Below are 23,644 nucleotides of genomic sequence, written 5' to 3' on the forward strand. Positions count from 1 at the left end.
CCTCTCATGCACCACTATGCAGAATTTGGCACATAGCGTTACAGTGATTTTACTCCTAACATTTCCCATTTAGTATCAGTTGACACTATTACAAATTGATTTCTGCGTGCGCTTTCTCTCTGTAACCAAAATAATCCCAGTGCTTGTGAAAGCCGGATAGGATTTTCTACCCTCCATGCATTACATGGCGTAAACAGAACCATTTGGATCCACTGACAAATGACCTGAGTCTGAAAGAAGAAACTTAACAAAGTGAGAAGCATGAGCAAATAGATATGAGAAATTAAGCGTATTACTGAGAGAAGCAAAAGGTATTTGATGGATTCATGAAGCAGAGGATTCCTCTTGAAATATGAAGGCTGATAACAACATCCCTTCAGGGCAGGTAGGCATTTATGGGCACTGAAGCTCACTGGACTGTTTTTTAATGGCACCGATAAGATTCAATCTTTTTGCAGAAGGGTTTCATCACTGAAATTATGGCAACTTTTGGCAGTGTTATGCTAATACAGATACAAATTTCCCTTTCAACACTTCTGATTCATTTATTATTATGTAATTAATGTCTTGTCCAGTGGAATGAAAATGAATAGAAGACTTCAAGGAGCAGAAGTGTCACTGATCTGATTACAACAGGGGCCTTCAGGAACATTTTAGAGTAAGAAAAGAAAATTTTGCATGGGAATACGTGAATGCTTTCTAATTGCAAAATGCATATAAAGAAGTTCAACCTGTCTGCTTCTAACACCGTTCATCCCCCAACAATAAATAGAACATGAAAACTTTTCCCCACAATCAGGAAATTGTTCTGCTGCTGATTTCACTGTCATGTTAATCTCAAGGCTTCAATTCACAAACACTTTTTAAGGTGGAAGGTTTTCTTAAAAGCACAGTTCAAAGGCACATACTTGTTAGTTGGGCATCATTCTGCACAGTACATAATGGAAGACATTACAAAGCATGCATTTCTCAAGAATTTGTACATACTCCCTAATGGCAACTGGACAGAAAAGGACAATATGCCACTATGAAAACTCTCCAGCTTGGGGAGGGGTGTAAAAATAAGGCCATTATTTAATGAAGCTGTTACTTTAAAATTCAAAACAAAACAAACCCATATCAAATTCTGACCACCTCTGCACAATTCCCTTTTGCCATAATGAATGCCACATTTCTTTATTTGCCTGCAATTTAGTCAGCTGAAATGACTCTGAATGTGTTCCCCCACAAACTTTCCCCACCAACGTCTCATGATGGCAGACGAGCACCCAGGGAACTTTTACGCAGTGCAATTTGGTCATCTGTATCAGACCGATCACACAGAAAGAAGAGTTTCCCCCCACAAGAGATGGAGATGTCGGGTGTCCTCTACACACAAATGTAGAATTCTGTGTTATCCATCCGTCTGTCTTAGAACCACCAACTAAGTGGCAGTTCAGCACGTGGCACCTGATCATTGCGTTGCGCAGGTCAATAAAGTGACCTGTAGAGCTGTTGCAAACGTGCACTTCAAAAAGGCAACGCAGGTTGCACAGATGTATCAATAACCCTAAGGAGCTAGAGGAGAATAGAGGCAACACGACCTGTTGAATTACACCCTAAATGACTAACAGCCTGGGGAGCACTGAGTAGAAGCTATGTTTTTTTCAGTTAAAGAGTCAGAGCTGTGAGGCAGATTCTAGGCAAAACAGGAATGAAGGGCCACATACTCTGAGACTTACTGCCATGCCATGCAATTGATGGCAACAGTTCAGCAACACCACCTAGCTGAAATAGCTGAAGGAGTAAGGCCCTCAGTAGTTGAGTAAATGACATCAGTTTCTGGAGCAGAATCTCCCACATTGTGAATATTCAAACTAACCTAATTATCTCAGGACTTCTGATGATGAATGAAACTGACCTAATCATCTCAGGACTTCTGATCGTTCATCCTCAGAGGTCCTGAGATAATTAGGTTAGTTTGAGTATTACAATGTGGGAGATTCACCTACCACTAAATTGCAGAGAGAGAGAAAAAATGTGATGCTTCTCATAAAGAAGTGTGTTGTTTTGCTTACACAATGTGGGAGATTTTGAAACGAGGGGTGTTCACTATGTTACACAGCTGTAGCCCAATCTGGGGCCGCCCAGAGGCATAAGAATTCTGGGAAATGTAATCCCTATTCTACTGGAGGTCACCAGACTGGAAAAGCTGCTTATAGTGAGGTCTGCTAAGACAATGTAAAGAGTATTTAATAATCCATAGCTGTAACAACAAATTAGGAAGCATACTGGAGTCAAAGACCAATGGTTCTGACCCAGTATGACATTTGCTAGATTGTCTTTTATTCTAAAGCTTCATCAACACAAATATTAATGGTTAGCACTTACCAGACTACTAAAAGCTACCCACCCTACATGGCACTTAGGAGCAGAAATATGCCAGTCTAATAAACTGACATACTCCTCACCAAAATTTCCAAGATCCATGATATTTTTGTAAACAGATCTTTGCTTAAATGGAATTTTAATGTAAAGGAACTTGGTCTAGACCAGTGGTTTCCTATCTGTATTCTCAAGAACCCTGAGAACTCCTCAGAAGATCACTACAAGCAGCTCACTGTCCCTCACCACCACAGACACTGTCCCAAAATTAAGAGAAAAATCAGAAAGTTGGGTGCGTGTTCTAGGGAACGAAGTCAGCTTGTGAGCCATAATGGTGAGGTCCCTCAGTGGCAGATGGGAGTTCCTTAGTGCAGGGTTCCTCAACCTTGGCGACTTGAAGTCCACGCATCTTCAAGTCGCCAAAGTTGAGGAACCCTGCCTTAGTGGACATATCCATACTGAAGACAGAGAGGGATCCCTGAAAGCACAGAGTACAAAAACAACTGGTCTAGATTAATAATTCAGTTTATCCCAAATAATCTTCAACTACTTGTGCAAAACAAAAGATGAGGTAAGTTTCAGAACATCAGACTACCTTTCTAGCAATGGACAGAAAAACATGACTTTCGCTAAGGACCTGTGGCAAAATATTGTCCATTACTTGCTGCCTTCACAATAAATTAATCCATAGCTTATGTACCCATGAACTGTTCAGATGACTATGCACTAATACTTAAAGGCATTACTGAATGAGCAATGACTTAATGTTAAATAAAATTTGTACACCAAGATATAAATTAAAAAAATACTGCAATGTATTGCCTGACCAAAAATCCCCTACATTTTATTGTTTCTTGAATTCACGCTCAAATTGCATTAAACTTTCTACTGAATGCTTCTCAAAGGAAAATTTAAACCCTTTTATAATATCCATGCATCTATTCCAACAGACTATTCAACAGGTCTACATGTCACATTCAGGAGGTGTGTTTCTAACTGAATGTAATTCCTTTTAAAATTATTTTCAGATCTGTGTATGGCACATTTACACATATACACAGAACAGGAAATAAAAGTACATTACGCACTACATAAATAGCTTCCCCTTTTAAAAAAATACCTAGGGCATGGTTTACAGTACACGATTACAGGCACTTAAATTATCAAAGAGATTTTGCAGTTCCATGTTGCGGACTCAGTCTCCAGAAATCGCACTGGGAATTGATTTATATCTTCACATCCAACTTGAAAGAGACTTGCTGCACAGATTTAGAGTAGCTCTTTGATTTTGGGTCATCCTTGATGCAGCACAAAAGGAAGGGAGAGGTAACTTTTCTTGGAATCCCAAATAGATGTCATACTCTTGGCCGAGGCATTACAAAAGAAATGGTAGCTTTGCACGAAATTTAATGGCTTCTGAAGTACTCCAAATGACAGGAGAAAAGTCCTGGCACGAAACTGTAAAAGACTTAAGGAATTCTCCGATTACTTAGTATCTCAGACACGCAGGCTATTCTGCCAAGTCCTGGTAAGGTATCATCAGGTAGGAGGCAAAAAGCTTAATTTTTCCACTGCTGTTGCATTCATTTAACTTAAGGCTTTCACAGAAAGCACTATAAATCTGAATATTCCATTCAGAACTTAAGAAATTGATGGGAATTTAAAACTGTGATGAAAATCTTAATGCAGCTCAAAACACAACAAAAAACACGAGGCTATCCGTGCATGTATCATATAGTGTGCACGGATACCATATTCTATGACAACTTAATATTAGCAGCCTGTAGAATTAGCGAGGAAGTGGGCTGAAATTCAGGCGCCCTCTCCCGATCCCACCAAACCTGCATTTGGTTGAGTGAACAGCTCTAGAGTCCAAAATTCACTCCTCCATGACACTTCTTTGTCAAATTTTAACATCTTGCGATTCCACCATCTTGCCAAGTGTCTTCTTAATCCTCAAGGCTGTAAGTCTAGAGGCTGGATTGTGGGCCCAGCATTCACACATTAATTTCAATATTGCTCTTAAACACTGGAAACAGAACAGAAAAGAAAATCTTATAGAAATGAATACAATGAAACTGTGCAAGATATGCTGGCCTGGTTACGCACAATTTAAAACTGGTTACGCAAAGAAAAATAACATCAGGCCAAGCACGAAAGGATTCTGAAGGGAATGAAGGACTGGCCAGGCACACCTTAAGGGCTCTCCCTGGACCGAACGAAACGAGAAAAACGAATGCCAGAAAACTAGTACAGAAGACTACGTACCACAAACTGAAGGATGAAACTATCCTTTACTTTGGTTGCATCTGCTGTGTGGTTTTATGTTAATTTTACTAAATGTTGTTCTTATGGGAAATTCATTATTTTACATTTTATTTGATTTACCTGTCTGAACCTCTCCCAGAGGCAGTTTATTAAGAGGGCTAAGCTTACAATGAATCACGGCTTCATATGTAACACTACACAACCCAGAAAAGTGATTTTAGAAAGAGCTCTGCTGCTCGTGGGTTTCTCTAGATTGAGTGACGGAATGCTGTCCAAATTGTAAAACCAAAAACAAATTGTTAAAAACCACAATAAAAAAATTGCAATTACACAGGTTTCTAACGCTTTAAACTGTAAATATCAAGAGGACTATTGCATTGATGGTGTCTGCAGTTCTGGTGTATGTCTGAACTCTGAGCAAGCTCCTGAAATGCAGGTTTCCTGGCTTGTAGAGCTTTGGATGGGGTATAGTTCATTAAAAAGCAAAATAACAACTTGATAGGTGGATAAAAATGCCAAATCCAGTCTAAACATCTGGCTGACTGTGTGACCAACAAAAATAAAAAAAAAAAAAAGAGGCAATAACAACACAGTGAGGAACAGTACATCAAAACAAATTAAAGAATGTATCTTTTTAAAAGAGGCTCTAGGAATTGGGGGCACATATGTATACAGAGAAGCCCACATGTACAGACAGATTTTGAGAAATAAAAACATTTTGAACATCTACACTTAGTATTTTGAGCCAAAACAGTGTTTGCAAGTATGGATAATGTATTAGCAAAAATATTAACAAACTTTAACTAAATTAGTTAAAATATTAAAAAAGTTTGTTAAAAATATTAACTTTAGCTAAATGTGTCTTTTGAATATTGTTACATTCAAAGCTCTTTGATGCTGCATTAACTTTTCAGCAGAACAATTTCTCACAATGCACAACGCAATTTAGTTCTCTGACAGTGTGGATAGGATTGTTTTGTTTCTAAACTTGAAAGAAAACATTTCGTGCACACTCTAAACTTATAGCCACGATGGATGAAAAGATCTCAATCAGGAAGCCAGCAAGAATCCTTCTTGTAAGTGAAAGAAATAATCAGTCACCCAGATTTCATTTTCTGTATTGTGCTTACCTCATCGCTATTCCATCTGTTGGACACCACCGGGCGCAGATGCTTAACACAAACGACCTCTCTCATATCTTCATAGGAAGGGTCAGTTGGTACCATATCGTAATAGGGTAGCTGGTATTCTTCAACAATGCCTGCAAGAAGGTGACAGAAATGTATGCCTACTATAAATATTGGAATGAGTTACACTCTATAGTAGAAAAAAAACCTTGTCTCTTGTTCAAGTCACAGCTGAGCTCACATGGCTCAAATTTTCCCATTTCAGAGAATACTGTGGCAAAAGAGGCGGCAATTTTTGGCTTTCTGTATTTCTGGAGCAAATCCAAGCAGTCCCAATGAACATCAAGGGACTGTGCGAATTATAATTCAAAGCATTTGGACAGCACTAGGCTGCCCACTGTGTTCCATTATATTTACATCCCATTTTTCATGCAAAATATACATACAATTGCCTCACAGCTACGGTCAAAACAGAGAAGCAATATACAAAAGGGCATCAAGAACGAGAAATTCCATATTATTCTGGGTTGTTCAGATGCCACTTTTAGTACTGTGTGCAGTTCTGGAACCACACATGAAGGATTTAGACAAAGCGGAACACTTTTGGAAGGCGCCACGCGCACAGGATCGTATACAGAGACCAGATTGTGCTTTACCTCCTGTGATGCAACGCCGAGCCATTTCCCAAATTATCAAGCCAAAGCTGTAGATATCAGCCATGATGTATGGCTGGAAATGATTTTTATTCAAACTTTCATCCAGGACTTCGGGCGCCATGTAACGTTTTGTTCCCACTCTCGTATTTAAAGGAACATCAACTTCATTTGTATCACTAAATGAAGGCAAAAGATATACTGTTGAAACAACGTAAAAATGGGACAGAGGATGAAGCGATTACGATATTATGATATGGAAAATTACGGTTATTCGCTTTTCATGTGAATTCCCTTTTCGTGTGAATCAAACACTAAGATTAAACTAATTTACAACTAAAGAACACTTTAAACCGCCTGCTTCTAATACTGAAATTATACTACTACTATGTTTACATACTGAGCATTAATACAAATGATATTACCCTGAATATTCAGCTTTGAAAGAATATCTTTATTGTAATGGAAATATTTGAAACTGCCAAGGAAAACCAGAATCAACATTAAAATATGTCTTATTATTTGAAATCAGGGATTTTCTAAAAAGTATGCAGCATTTTTAGATCTTCAGTCTAGGTGTGTTTTGACATTAATGTTCTGTCTCAATTATTCTTTTCATGTTCATTTTATAAAAAAACCCATTGAACTCTTTCATTATTTTTATACGCTAGGATTCTATTCTTCTATCCATGTGAAGGAACTATACTATTTAGAACTATGGAAAAACACCCATGCTATGAATTAGGACTCAGTCTCTACTGCAGCGGATTCCTGCACTGGTCAAGGAATTGGGCCAGATGATCTCCAAGCTTCTTTCCAACCTATAATACTGGACTTTCTATGCTAAAATAGGACTTGATTGTCTACCTGTTAAATTTGACAGCAAGGCCCAAATCTGCGATGCAGCATGTCCCATTTCTCTTGATCAAAATATTTTTGCTCTTCAGGTCTCTGTGGGCAATAGCAGGCTTGCCCTGGGTCCCGTAGATTTCTGTGTGCAGATGACAGAGACCACACGCAGCAGAGTAAGCCAGCTTCAACAAAGCTCTGTTGTCCAGAGTGGTATACTTCAGGAAATCATACAATGACCCATTTTCATGATAATCAGTAATCAGGTAGAGCTGAGTCCAGGAACCTGTGCCTTTAATGTCTGCTGCTATAAACCCTGTAGAATTTGGAACAGAATGGGAGTTAAGTGCTTCCATAAATCATTAAATGGAAAACAAGTTAGAGATCAATAATGAATACATTAAAAAAGCATTTTGGAGACAACATTCAGGCTTCTTCGCTCTACTTAGGCAGCTATCACCCAAATCCAGTTATTGTGCTTTTAGGAGAATAAAAGCCACATGTTCGTACAATGTTGCCTGTAGTGATGATTGCTGATTCATTTTAAGACAGGTCATTTTATTTGGAGCTTCTAGTTTATGTTTTTGTTAACTGTGGTTCCAGGTTTGCTAATATAACAATCAGGTGAAAAAGCAAAGTAAAAAGTAATTTATTTTCTTTTGGACATATCAATATTTTATCTTCAAACAGTATATAAAGGTGATGCAACTGAACAAAAAGACTATGAAAAATTGACACTGCAATCATTTATTCCCCCCTAAATGAACAGATATGCCATTTCCTTCTGTGGAAAATGTAAACATGCCTTTGGCTCTAATTCCTGGTATCAGGGCAGAAACAATCTCAAGTACGCATTCCTTATAACTGTCTACCAGTCTCTGACACTGACTGAGAGGATTTTTTTCCCACTCCCATGCAGAATTTTTTCAGCTGTGCAATATTTGAAGGGGTTTCTTGTTTTAAATCACCCCACAGCATCTTGATGGGATTTAAACCTGGCCATTCCAGAACCCTCCATTTCTTTTCTTTTCTTTTCTTTTCTTTTCTTTTCTTTTCTTTTCTTCTTTCTTTCTTTCTTTCTTTCTTTCTTTCTTTCTTTCTTTCTTTCTTTCTTTCTTCCTTTCTTTCCTTCCTCCCTCCCTCCCTCCCTCCCTCCCTCCCTCCCTCCCTCCCTCCCTCCCTCCCTCCCTCCCTCCCTCCCTCCTTTCTTTCTTTCTTTCTTTCTTTCTTTCTTTCCTTCCTTTCTTTCTTTCTTTCTTTCTTTCTTTCTTTCTTTCTTTCTTTCTTTCTTTCTTTCTTGCCATTCCTTGGTGGTTTTACTGAAATTTTTAGGGTTCTTGTCATGTTGCCATGTCCACTTTCAGTTGAGCTTCAATCTTCTGACAGATGTTCTCCCATTATCCTCAAGCAACCTCTGGTATGATAAAGAATTCATAGTGGATTCTATCATGGTGAGCTGCCCAGGCCCTGATGCAGCAAAGCAGTCCCACACCATAACATTTCCACTACTATGTTCTACAGTTGGTAACAGGTTCTTCTGGTGAAATGCTGTCTTTTGTTTTTGCCAAACATGTCCTCTGGTACTGTAGCCAATCAACTCTATCTTTGCCTTCTCTGTCCAGAAAACTGTTCCAGAAGTCCTAGTCTTTGCCTATGTGTTCATGAACAACTTTAGTCTTGTCCTGATGTCCTTTCTGGATCACAAAAGCTTCCTCCTGGCACACCTCCCATATAGATCAAATTTGTGCACCTTCTTTCTAATGGTACTTTCATGCACTCTGACATGAATTTGCTGGGGTGGCCTGGCCTGGGCAGCTGGGAGCTGTTTGAAATCTTCTCCACTTGTAGATGATCTTCAGGACAGTAGAATGATTGATGTCCAGTTATTTGGTGATCTTTTTAAGTCCCTTCCCACACTATTAGCTCTAGTGATACCATACGCTTTTGATCTAGGCATGGTGATATCACACATTTCAACAACAAAGAGCAAGTCAAACTAAATACTGGAGGTTTAAATGACAGATGTTTCTCCCGGAATCTCTCTAATAATGTCCTAATTGTTTGTAGCTGATCTGGTGCATCTGATTTTAATTTTAGGTATTTGAAGTAGTGAGAAATGTAGGAGTGTACTTACTTTTTCCACATGCAAAGTTTGCATTTATGTTTATTTAAATTACAGAATGGAATGTAATATGTAAACAGTGCATTATCTTTGTTATATTATATCCCCTTTATCTATCAATATGGTTGAAATCATGATAAAATATTTGTATGTTGAAATATGTTGAAAAACTAAAAAAATGTCAATGGGGTACTTACTCTAACAGGACTGTATATAAATTACATATGCTACTAGTTGCAAATCCTGTAGAATAATTTTGCTTACTCTGCACTCTAGGAAAGAAAACTGGGAATATAGTAGATTATACGGTGATATTATGGCTTTTCATCGCACCTAACTTTCAGTTTACTGGAGAATATATTTCAAGTCTGAAAAACTACAGTGCAAATGAAACTCAGTTAAAAAAAACCAAAAACACCCTGGAGAAAACTTTTATCATCTTCTCAAATTCTGCTAGAAATGTTGCATTATATATGATATCCTTTCAATGACAACACAATCCAATTCCAGCATGAACTTCTTTACTTACCTAGTATATTTTCATGGCGCATAAGAACTGTCTGGTAAATCTCTGTTTCCCGAAACCAGCTAGCTTCTTCAGTGGTGAAAAACACTTTCACAGCCACCTTTTCACCTCTCCATTTACCCATCCAAACTTCACCGTATCTCCCTTTTCCAACTTGCCGTACCATCTGAATCTGTTTGGCAATTGTCCGTTGTACCTTCAGAAAGAAAAACAACACTAAATGATTCTCAGGATGCAAATGAGGTGTTTGAAAGCCTTTATTTTAAAAAGATGTGAACTGAAGATAATGACCTATTTGAGAATTCTTCTTTCGTAGATTGGGCACTTAAATTATTCGTTTCAAATACAGCTATAATTTCTTTTAAATTAAAACATACAATAGCTCAAAACAATAGGACTAAATCATAGCCATAGGAAACCAAAATACTTGGACTGAAATAATTTTGATTGTTATCCTTCAAGAATGCCTGAGCCCTAGACAAATCTTCTGTAAACCAAAGAACTGTTAAACCACTGGCTTACCAATAGAGGAAGTCCTGACCCACTGCCAGAGCTTATTGATTGGTCAATAAGATCCTTTAATGATTCCCCAGCTGGAATGAAGGCCTCATCCTGCTCCAGATCACGATTATAACATTGTCTCTTTGCTACCCATTTACAGTAATGCCTAGAGGAAAAGAGAATTAATAAATTACACATTTTGATATCACACATTATTCAAGAAATAATTTAAATTTTTCAACAGTAATTCCAAAATTATATATCTGGAAAATATTTTCAGAAAATGAATTGTTTAGAAAATTTCTATGGGGTTCTTTGATTCCGAGAATATCTTTACAGAAAATGCAATTACCAATGAATGAGGGAGGATTCGGTTTTCCGAATCTGGAACTATATCATAATGCTTACTTATTGTCAAGTATTAAATACTGGAAACCAACAATTGGTGTTAATTTTCTGATTTGGGCAACTTTGGAATACATATATACATACAGTACTTTTGGTTGGATGGACAGCATTAGGACCTGAATACACTAAAACGCCAGTATCTCTGGAAACAATTACATCAGTTAGAAAGCTGTGGAATATAATGCCTAATAAAAAAAAGATTTGACCCTTTTTCCCATGCTAAATTGACTTTATGAGGAAACCCAATTTTAAAAATTGGGGAAAAGATGGTGATATGGAAAAATTGGATAGAGGCAGGGATATTGACTTTGGACCAATGGACAGATGATGAAGATGAATTGTTAACTTACGCTGTATTAAGAGATAAGGATCATCTATCAGATGTAACCCAACAGCAATATTTAGACCTACAACATTTGCTAATAACATTGTTTGGACCAGCAGCATTTTCAGCTTCTGAGACACCTGAGATACTAGAACAACTTGTTAAATCCTTTAAAACTAAAAAACCTACTATTAGTTTGTATAGATATTTGTTATCAATAAATAAGTTTGATATGCAGGTGATAAGAAATGAGTGGAATAAAGAATTAGAGTTTCCTATATTGCCTAGGCTATGGGAGAGTGTCTTAACTTCTATAGCAAAGAGTGTCAATGGACCTCAAATTACGACTTATACAACAAAAAATAATATTTAGAATTTATTGGACTCCATTATGTTTGTATAGAAAAGGACTGTCAAAAATAGCATTTTGTTGTCGATTAATAAGGATGCTTTTTTTAAAACACATGTTTTTACAATTTCCTACTAAGTTTTGGGAGACAGTATTAGACTATATAAATATGATTGTGCGACAAAAGCTAAAATTTTCAGAGGATAATACTCTTTTGAACTGTATACCTAGTACATGGAACTTGACAACTGGACAACGCAAATGGATTCTCCATGACCTTACTATGGTTAAAGACTGATATTGCAAAACTGGAGAGATAAATGTATGGCCCCATTCACTCAACGGATTGAAGACCTGATTACACTTGCCACTTATGAATGGATTGCCTACAGACGTAGACTATGTATGGACAACTATAATGAAATATGGGACTCATTTATATAAAATACAGTAGGTTAAAAAAAAAATAGGGTTATAAAGCATATTATATATATATATATATATATATATATATATATATATATATATATTTTGTCTGCGCTCAGTCATTGCTGACCCTGCAGTGACTGCTTGGACGAGTCCTTGCAGTTTTCAAGGCAATTGTTTTTGGAAGTGGTTTGCCAGAGCCTCCTTCCTAGGGCAGAGCCCAGCTGGCGAGCGCAGGAGGCGGGGTTTCCGTTGCTTTGCGCCCTTTTCGGGTGCGCGCGGTTTTTCGCGCTTACCGGCAACTGCTCCCAACTCCTTTTTGCAAGGCGCCGCCAGCATTTTTCCTCCCACCGGAGTGAGAGTCCCCATTTATCTACTCACGTGAGTTTTCGACCTGTTGGGTTGACAGGAACTGGGGAGGAAACAGGAGCTCACCCTGTTTAACGCGAAGGCTGGACTCGAACCACTGAAGTGTCGACCATTTCTGGCCGGCAACTTTCAGCATCATTCAGCCGCTGCGCCACCGCATCCCCCTATATTATATTATATTTGTATAATAAATATATATATTTATAATATATATTATACAAATACATTTATAATATATATATAATAAATATTTATTATATGTTATATTATATAAATTATAATATATATATGTTATATATATATATGTTATATAATATATATATATATAAAAATAAATATATTATACAAATATGTAAGCACCTTGGGAGATATTATTCATGTATGTATTTGGTTTTTTATTGTATTTTTACTGTAGTTTCATACTATTTTTATTGTATTTTAATTAATATTTATTTGTTGTTTTTATTGTAAACTGCCCAGAGTCACTTATTCGTGAGATGGGCGGTGGCTAAATTTGAAATATAAATAAATAAATAAAAATGTATTAGAAATTAATATATATGTACTTGAATATTATTTATATTAGATAAGTACATATAGAATTGTAACTGTTAATTCTTATAACAATATTGTGAGAGTTCAAGGCTATTGGGAAGGAGGGGGTGCAGTCCAGGATGGGGGAGGAGGCAAGAGGCAACAGAGTCTGCAGGGGGAGCATGAGAAGAGGAAGAGATTCAAGACAGCCACTCCCTAGAATTTCCCAGGGTAGATCCACTAGTTGTAGTAATATAGATTTAGTCTGGCAAGATTCTGTCTATACGGTGTAAGCTAATAAAGGAACTTTACTCAACTGGGCTGTTTCACTGTTGTTCTTGAGCTGGGCCTGACAAATATATTAAATATTTTTTTCTTTTTTCTGTTATATTTTTTCACTTTTTAAATCACTTTTTATGCAGTTTTTTTCTTCTCCGCAAATGTATTTATTCACGTTATAATTATCTTAGTGTTTTTTTCTTTTTCTCTTATTTTAAAAGCAATAAAAAATAAACAGTAATTCCAAAATTATATGCAACAGAAAGATTTCCTCCATTTTTACATCAGTAATTAAATTTCCTAATTGTTTACTTTACATGACTGTTACCTACTTGAAACAGAAATGAATACCTGAACAGAATGATTGTGCATCACCTTGAATACTTGATTTACTGAAGTGATCTCAATGTTCAGTCACTAACTTCTATGGACAACAGCGTAGTATCATATAAAATGTCTTCATCTTACTATGAAGCTATTTTACTTAGACCAAGCTAAATATTTGAAGCTTAAATTAGATGAACTTAAATCATCCTAGTTTTTCTGAAAATGAGTATCTTCATATAACATCACAGCATGTAAAGGAAGACATTAAGTATAAACATTAAGTTTGCAGATATGGAAATACAGGTCCCAAGTCATTAAAAATGTTTTATATGCAGCATGACAATCAAGACCATGAAGCTTGACAATGTCTTCTACATTCCACTCCAGACTGCAACAGGGGACCTGAGTGTTACTCCCTATCACACCACTTTCTATACATTTAACAACCAAAAGTGATGTAAATCAAACTGTGTTCAACTCTCAACTGCCCTTAAAACTTCCAAAAAAACCCAGAAAATCTACACTATTGTGATCTGACACATTGAAGCTGTAAATATCCAACAACACGTTTTACCTGTAGCAGAAACAGCTGAAGAGGACAACCATAGCGATTATGCAGACTGCCATGGAAATAAGCACAGCTATCCAACGTATGCTGCCATCAAACAGATCATCTAAATAAAAAACACATTAACATAATCACAATTAAATGCAGAACACTCTCACAGAAATATCGGGCAAGACTTAGACAAATCCTTTTGGAATTTACCTTAAGTAATGCAATTTTGCAATAGCTGTATGTCCAAACTGCATGCGGAAGGCCAGCACGTACGGTTCTGTTATTCAACTGGTGTCTGACTCCCCAGATATCATAATTACCGAGGTAAAGATGGAAGACAGACCTCTGGCTTGGAAGGGTCTGAAACAGGGCAGTCTGCCTAGCACCCGATTTGATGCCCATGCAATCAATATTTTATTTCCCCAAAGTTTTATATTATATTTTACTCTGCTCAGAAGTAATTGATGCTCCCCACTGCTAAGTCTTCTATTGTTTGGGTTCAGTTACTGGAGTCGTAGACCAAGGTTGAAAAATTGGTAAGTGAAATCTTCATGTGAACGCTCACAGCCCTGTGGACCCCACCCACTCAATAGCCACAAGCACTGTACCTTTTGGACTAGGGGGTAGAGTGGGCTGCAGATCTTGATTGCAGAAATCTGTCCGACAACATTCAATCGTACGGCGCCGCTGTACAACTCGCGAATCCTACAGAATAAATTGTACACTGAAGCAGCCCAGAAGCTCATACATATATAAGTACATACATCAGTCAGTCATATGTGTTTTCACAACGTACAGATGTTCTAGAATCCACAGCAAAGTGAGAGGCTAATTCTGAACTGGAAATCAGGCACTTATGCATATTTTTGCTTTCAAAACAATCTTTAGAATAGAGAAATGAGAACTGCAGCAAAAGATGTGATGTGAAGTGCTCCTGGTCAGAGTTCCAAGTAGCCATAACCTTCTCCTAGGATGCCTCATTCTATTTTAGACTCTTTATTTTCCATTTATTTCTCCATATTTGGCAGTCTCTACTCACTTGACATACACAATCCTCTCTGGGACATTTTCAGAGCTGCCCATTTGCTCCTGTCTGCCTGTACTTGTACACAATAAAGTAGTTTCCACTGAGTTAAGCTAAACCCCTGATGACCTCATGCAAATATCACTACAGTCATCTTGGCCACAACATGGAAGTGGCTTGTCATCACCTTGTTTTGGATTTTTTTTCCAGCTTCTCAGACTCTACAGTTCTGGTATTCCCCCATGTATTCTGGTGGTCTCTCACACTAATACAGGTAGTCCTCACTTGCCGACCACAACTGAAACCAGCAACTGCTAAGTGATGCAGTCGATAAGCGAAACGTTACGTGACCATGGCAGACTTACGATGTCAGTTCCGCTGCGGTTGTTAAGCGAATCACTGCGGGGTCATCAAGTGCGACATCATGTGAATGCGACTTGCTACTTCCTGCCAACTTCCCTACTGTCTTTGCTTGTCAGAAGCTGGCTATGAAGGTCACAAATGATGATCACGTGACCATGGGACACTTGGGATGGCCACAAGTTCAAGGACCGGTCCTAAATGTACTTTTTTAGTGCCATTGTAACTTTGAACAGTTGCTGAATGAGGTAGTCAGTAAGTGAGGACTACTGCACTGTTACAGCTTTATATTTGACAAAATTGCAGCTTATAGCCCAAATTTTACCAAACTCAGTCAATGAAAGCTAGGTCATTAAAGATGAGCAAAGAAACTGGAGCAGAGGAGAGAAAAATGTGTTTCTCCCAAATTAAAACAAAATAATCTTATGACATCCCTCATTCTAAATTAAAGCTTAATTTGGAAAAATATTTTTGATAATGTTACAAACCTTTTAAGCTATTTGGAATAACCAATATGCTGCCCTTGGCCTATAGCAAAGAGGTTAGGTTTTAACAAAGTTGGTAAGCAGCTTTATGAAAAGCTAGCAACCATTGCTTCTCCTTCCTTATTCCTGAAAATCACTGAGAGAATCAGTAACTGGATACCTTGCACTGGAAGTCTGAACCTTCGTATTTCATACAACCTGAAGAAAGGGTTTTTTCTCCATTTTCATCTTCTTCAATGATGGCAAAACAATGTCCGTTAGTTCTGAAACAGATAAATTAATTTCAGTTTTCCAAATACTGCATTCAGCCAATCTGTTCAATAAACAGAAAGTTATTTTTTCCCTTCTAGCATTATGGGCACATGCTACCCTAGTGGGAAATGAAACTACCCCAGAATAGACAGAGTGGAGCTAAACAGAGTGGGAACTGGAAATAAATTCACTGCTCCATTTTCCCCCATGTCCTAGGGCCACAAAAGTAAATGGATTAACAGTCCATTAATTACACGTCATAAAATTACATGTCCATTAATTACATGTCATAAAATTGGCCCAATAGTTTTTCTTTTTTTTAAAAAAGAGCAGTTAATAGTTACAGAATATTAAAGCATACACACTGTTTTGTTACCACTGAGTTGGCCTAACAAAAGGCATTGTTCTAACATGAAATTTGGAATTCTATTTAATATATAAGCAACCACTCTGTATGCCTCCAGAATTATTCTGCTGTTTCCCATTTTAAAAGTGCCTTCACCAGATTATTCAGATACATTTAATAACAGCAGAGTTGATATAAATGTGATCACTAGAGGGCAATAAAAAACAGCAGTTCTAATACAACCAAATCAGATCTTTTACTTTTATGAATTATGCTGTGTAAAAGGTTCAAATGCATTAAAATTTTATATCTTGAAAGCTCTGAAATATTTCAAAATAAGAAAGCAAATATTTAATCATAAACATATAAGGAATTAAGAACAAGGGAGGATAAAAGATTTTGAAGTCTCTAATCTCACCATGCCTTCATTATGTCTGCAATACTTACTTGCATGTGTTATTAACTGCATTTTCTGGACAGTGCCCTGAACAGTAGCACTGTAAAAAAGGCATTATGTCCTCTGGTGCTAAGGTCACTCCATCTTCCTGTTTCTGCTGTTTAGGATCTGTCTTTATTCCTGCTCCGTGAATCATGCTGAATTGGTTCCAGCCTGTGTGATACCAAAAGGATGTTAGTTTTTGCTGCAAGTCCATGTGCAGTAGAAGTATAAACACTCAGACAACCCTACAGCCACCAGACCTTTTCAACTGGCTCTCTCTTTCCAGCCAAAGGACTGCTCATTTCCAAATCTCTATCGTAATGAACACACACTCTAACCTCAAACAGATTTACCTATAAGAAAGCAACACTGAATTACAATGGAGCTGAATTCCAAGCATACTTCCAAGGACAGTCAGAACAACAGACTGAAGACAAATATCAATCCACAAAAATTACCTCGGTACAGCCTATGGAGATGATCTCACGCAAAAATAAAGATGAACACTTTCATTTTATCAGCTATGTAACAGGTAGGCTCTGTGTAGTACCCAGTGTTAATGACAGATATTCCTCTATGATCATGGATGTCTAAGTAATATCCACAGCAATATGACTTTGATATTCTTTGTTTCAAAGAACTAGCAACCAGAGGCATAATGCATAATGAGAAGCGCCTACATTTCGTTTTGTAGCTAACTTTATCCATGATTGAGAATGATGTCATACTTATATCCCAAGTTCTATTCTTCTATCAAGCTATCTGTATAAATATTAAATATACATTTTGAAACAAAAAAAAAAAAGTCTAGTTTCATAGCAATCTAGGACTGCAATCAAGTTCAATCTAAGGACATTTTCTCCATTTGTTAAAAAAACAAGGACATGTTGAGTTTCCAAGTTAAAATAAAATAAAGATAAATGTCTTAAATTGTTTTCAGAGCTTGGAATAAAGCATATTTTAAGAAAACTGGAGTTCTTACCTGTAAGTTATCAGAAATACAACCACTATTTCTACAAACTGATAAACCTACAACACTAAAACATACGCTCCTCTCCGTTATATTAGTAGGAAGGTTGTCCTTTTGAGTCAACAGCATGGATTCAATGACTTGTCATTCTAGAAGGGACTATAATGTTCCAAGCCATACCTATTCAAAATTTGCTTGGAATTCTACTCCTAAACGATTAGGAAAAAAGACATTTCCCATTCAGCTGACTTGGAGTTTTCTTCTTTTAGCTTCAGCAAGGCAGCAGAGTTCACAACTGAAATGCACTTTCATCTTCCTGTCTCAATGTTTGTTGATAAGAAAATCAGCTGCAATCATTTAGTTCTTTAGGTGGATTTGGAATCAATAGGACTGAGATCAGCGTGCTTAACCATGAATCAGTTTTCTACATACAGGATGAGCTTTTATGCACATATACCTGGGAGCAGGACCCAGTGAATACAATAGGGCTTTACTGGATAAAGATGAACAGGGCTGTGCTATTAGGGTTCTTGAAAAACATCACTATCTGCAGCAACATGGATAGTTTATGAACACTGTTCTTTATTTCCCAATAACTACAGCAATTGAAAACTAGGGAAATCACTATATCTCATTGACTGAAAGCAAGTACAATAAATACAAAACCACCTAAATGTCCTGACACAAACCATATATATCACAAACATACACACACACGGAAATTACCAAGAATGAAATTAGAAATTAATATTTACAAATAAATTTGGTAAACATCAGTTAAAAAAATACACAACTGTATTGGAAGCCAGATGAAGTTAGTGCTTATTTAAGTATTGCAGCTCTAATGAGTTAATCTTGACTCCACCACAAGACAGTTGTACAAGACTTAAACACTGGCAAACGAGCAACGTTCTAGGCTGTGGTCTTGAAACTTAGAGCACAACACACTCTGGATGGAGCTACACTTCTTAGAGCACTGCTTACTAGCTTTATTTGGCTGTTGAGCAGTGACTTTTCCCGGATAGAGCTATCTCACCTATAGTGATCCACACTTTTGCTATCTCCAGACTGTAAGGTAAAAACTCAGTCAATAAAGAATGTTTGGAAGCTTCAACTAGGCCAGAATTCAGCTGTCAGAATTCGAACTCTTCTAAACTGACTCATCTTTCATAAAGCCTGAAGGACCTATATCAACTGCCCATGTATTTATTTTTTATTTCCCCATTAAACGTGCTGATACTTATCTTTAAAGCCCTACATGCTTCTCTGGGGTATCCTCTAACCTGTGAAGCACTTTTCCCACACAGATTCATATGGCACACACTCTCCTGGTATTAGGATGGTAATGAAAATTTAACTGATCAGGAGAGCCTGTGACAAGCCACACATAACTGGGCAAGATCAAAGCAGCAAGAACTACACGGAGTTCAGTAACAGGTCTTTAATGTCAGTCTTGAGGTAAATACAGAATCTTGGAAACTGCAGTAGGAATTTCCAACCCCCATTCATAGTGACTTCATTAAGGTGAAGTCTCTTTCAATGGCATGAAGGGTTTCTCCCCAGGTTTCTGGCTACCTGGACTGAACTGTTATTTATAAAATCAATTTATCAGTAGCCTTCCTTTCTACCTCTTGAATGCTTAGGTCTAGACTCCCTTCCATTCCTTTCCCAGCCTCTCCACAATCTCTCAAAAGTTAGATCTTATCACTGGGAGATGCCTATGTTAATATAATTCTGGTAATTTAAGATAGCATTAGGTAAGTATTCTGTTGCGAAGAGAGATCTCTTTGGAGAAGACCCTGATGCTGGGAAAGATTGAAGGCAAAAGGAGAAGAGGACGGCAGAGGATGAGATGGTTAGATAGCATCACTGAAGCAATGAGCATGAAACCGAGCAAACTCAGGGAGGCAGTGAAGGACAGGAAGGCCTGGCGCAATATGGTTCATGGGGTCACGAAGAGTCGGACATGACTTAACGACTAAACAACAACAAAAGTATTCTGTGCTTAATTCTAAATTTCATACTGTACACTGCCAGGAGTTCATTGGGAGCATGGTGGACCCAGGCTATAACCTTTTTATTTGCATAAGTATTTAAAAGCAAGGCAGCCAAGATAGTACTATTTTAAAAATTCTCCATAATGTTAAAAAATAAAAGGCTATACCAGTCAGGGCAATAATGTCTTTTTAAATCAAAAAAATCCTTTTCTCTGCTTCCTTATTCAGTTTATCATCTATGTTCACAAATTCTACTTCATTTCTCCAGTATTTATGCAACTGAAATTCCTAATCTTGTATCTGGGTAACGACATACCACAAATATTCTCAATGTGTGGACAGTCCCATCTAAAATTCAGAATAACTCAAATCCCTCCTCCACAACAAAGACTAGTAGAATCTTTTGATTAAAGAACAGGGAAATGAGCCTTATCTCAAATCATCCTTATCTACATTCAAAATAATTTTGTCTTGACCAAATTAAATTACATTTTAAGAGAACTGATTCATCAGTTAAATTATCTGAGTATCTTCCGAGGTGTGTTTTAAATGGATTTCCTAATACACTGAGACTGCAAATACATCTAAAGCTTGACTAATAAAGAAAGCCAATTAAGAAGCAGATGCCAATTAAAGTAATTTTCATCCCAAATCTCAGCATAAACAATATGAACATATACATAAAAATAAAATTTTAATAAAGGCCAGCAAGTAGTAGCTCTCATGCCAGATTCCTATATTATTTTGTAGCTTCTAGTTTTCAAAAACATTTAAAGTTTTGAAGTTTGTATTAGTTTATCACTCTATTTCAAATTGCAAACTAAATATAACAGTGTTGCTATTGTGCACGTTTTATGCATTGTGAACACTGTATGCATCAAAACCATTTCTTAAAACCTGAAGGTTTAAAAGTGTGACTTTACCTTGAAAAATGAGGAACGCGTAGAACCCCAGCAATCTGATGAAAAGTTTTGGACAGATCATTGTTCACATTTAAAGCCTTCCTGTACACTGTCAAGCTTGGCAAATTGTTCTGCTGTTGGACAAGTTTTTAAGCTGGACTCCTCAGCGAAATCTGACAGTTTTGGTAGTCAGTTGAATCAAGGATTTAATTATTCCAATTTGTTTTCTGAAAAACAAATGAAATTAAATTTTTGAATAGATAATAAATTCCATCAACTAAAAAAATATCTAGAAAGAAAAAAAAGTTTCACATGGATAATGTATAAGGAGGTCTTAAAACAAGTATATAAATAAGACAAGCTAAAATAGTACCTGTATTTTAAGACTACTTATTTATTGACTGAATTTATACCAGCTGCAATTGCTAAAAATGAGTTTACATGCTACTATCTGTACAGTCGATGCACCTCAAACTGGTAAGTATTCCATGAAGAATTTTCAATGGCTCATAATCATTTTATTCTAAGATGCTAAAAAACTGTATTACTCAAACAGAATGAAGAATATTTCATTAGAGAGAACAAGTCTCCTTGCAAGAGTGTCTGAAAGAAAGCAGTTTTATGCTATCTTATGCTAGTCTATGATTAAAATAAAAATGTATTTATTAAAAATGGCATTTTAAAAACTCCTTGTTTAGGTCCACAAAAAGAAAGCAGTTAAATTGCTCCACCACTTCGAATCACCCTACTGAATTAAAGCAGGCAAACACGATCATATTAAAAAGTTGCAGCTGACCCACAGAAGTTTCTTCAGTGATTTTAACAGAGACAAGCTTGATCTACAAGGAATAAACAGCAATTTGAATACCTAAACAATTACTGTAATGCAGACGATACAGATTCTGTGTTCGGATGAACAGAACACTGATTTTGCCTTTTTTGGGCCTCTTGTCTGAGTCTGATCCCTGACCCCTGTCAGCCTGGCACTATTCTTGAAATAAAAATGTGTATTTGTTCAGGGATGTGCTGTAATTACTCTTGGTAGCTGCTTCTGCCATAAATAATTCAGTCTCTTTATTGGTAGGACCCAAGAACTTCTGAGTTTAATGACTGCTTCATAGCTATTTAACATGGAAGCAAATTACTGTGAGAGTTCAGAGGTGTCTGCACTTCTAATTTGCACATGCAAGGGGCACACAGCCCTCAACCTATGGCCTACTTTTCACACAACTGTGACTTCTAGTAATCAAGAAACAAAATATCTTCCTGACATAAGTAATAAGTCAATTTATCTGAGGACTACTTGGACCAACTTAGCTAAGGATGCCAAAACCCAGCCTATTCAGTACTGCGTTATGCACAAAAACTCAGTGCCAAACTTCAAGCAAAAAGCTTTAACAACTCTACAGTTAAGGTTAAGCCTATTCAGATCTGAACCCTGTTCCGTAGTCATTCTAACAATGCTTTTCCAAGGGGATTCACTGCAGGTAGAAATAGTAAACACAGATGTTTATTATATTTAGATTCATATTTGTACGTATATCTATTTGTAAGCTTTTATTTGTGTCTGTGCATTTAATTTCCTTTTCACTTTATATTTTTTGGGTTTGCCTTGAAGTTTTGTTTGTTCAATAGAAAAACAAAACACAAACTAAAAAAATACTTTAAGTTCCACCCCACCACTGAATATATTTGAAAAACAACAGGAAAATATATGCAGTAGCAAAGTATTTTCACTCCAATAGTGAGAGGTACAAGCCATTTTTGTACAAAAACTGTTACATCTGAAAAGCATGCGCGTGTGTGCACACACACACACAGGTAGCCCCCAGTTTAAGAATGAGTTCTGTTCCCAAGGTCTGTCCTTAAGTCGAATTTGTAAGTCGGAACAGTTTTATTGTATAATACTGTGTAAGTACTGTTGTGAACTTAACTTGAATCATTGTGTATTTAATTTGAATTTTGTCACAATAGGCTCTGTTTTTAAGTCTGGGTAGTCTGTAACCCAGGCGTTCTTAACCCAGGGACTACCTGTATTCCAATTTATTAGTAACCAAGGTTTAGCATATACAAAAAGTATGTTGGAACATACTAATTTTTATGGGAATGTGGAAAAAATGTTGAAAATTATGAATAAAAATAAACAGGTGGTTCGGAAGCTCAACAAGCCCAAATATGGGAAACTAAGCTGATTAGATGCAAATAATTTCATTAAGTGTTGATATTTATTCATTTTAACAAACAAGACAATGCCATGCTATCAGTATTTTGGCTTTTTGCCCCTTCTTTTGAATACAGCCAACCATAAGCTGCAAATCATGCTTTTATGACCTAGGCATGATAGATGATAATGACCTAAGCATGATGGATGGTTATGGATGATAACTAGCTTTTTTCACTTTACACAAAATCTGTAGCACTGTTCACTTCCATAAACCCCTGGGATTTAGCTAACTAACCTTATCTTTCTAGATTGGCAGGCTGTGCTCACTTATATTCCTTGCATGTTGAATGCTAGGTTACTTGATTTATAACCCATCCTATCAACAAGGACAAACACATTCTCTAAAATAAACCCTTGCTTATCCCTGGCCATTAAAGGCTTGGCCTAATACAAAACTCTTACATCACCTTTGAAAGATGTCAGAAAATGGCTCTGACATAACTCAGGATGAAAGAAAATCAAAAGTTGTCAAAGCCCACAAGAATATTTCTCTATATACTGTTAGCAGTGCCTAGTTACATGAGATGATTTGCATTTTGAGATCCCAGCACAAGGAACAATTATTCAGAACTACAGCAAGGAGCTGTATATGATTTTTGTTTCTATCTTCTAAATTCTGTAATTTAAAAATCTTCTAACCTTTCCTTCGATGCTGAGCA

General features: G+C 36.8%; 1 protein-coding gene across 1 annotated transcript; it reads right to left on the reverse strand.

Moving 5' to 3' along the window:
- Positions 1 to 2,861: 2,861 nt before the first annotated feature.
- On the reverse strand, positions 2,862 to 23,644 carry BMPR1A (bone morphogenetic protein receptor type 1A). The gene is made up of 12 exons (XM_007435774.4): positions 23,625 to 23,644; positions 20,783 to 20,988; positions 16,901 to 17,063; positions 16,016 to 16,118; positions 14,595 to 14,691; positions 14,002 to 14,101; positions 10,432 to 10,576; positions 9,913 to 10,105; positions 7,280 to 7,577; positions 6,416 to 6,591; positions 5,763 to 5,893; positions 2,862 to 4,393 (listed from the first exon to the last, which is right to left on the reverse strand). Exons 2-12 carry the CDS (start codon positions 20,841 to 20,843, stop codon positions 4,268 to 4,270), a joined length of 1,593 nt encoding a protein of 530 aa, XP_007435836.2. The 5' UTR covers positions 20,844 to 20,988; positions 23,625 to 23,644; the 3' UTR covers positions 2,862 to 4,267.

Source organism: Python bivittatus, unplaced genomic scaffold, assembly GCF_059951505.1.
Source record: "Python bivittatus isolate LINGU-HERP-01145 unplaced genomic scaffold, Pbiv_v1 ctg000050_np1212, whole genome shotgun sequence".
Lineage (NCBI taxonomy): Eukaryota > Metazoa > Chordata > Lepidosauria > Squamata > Pythonidae > Python > Python bivittatus.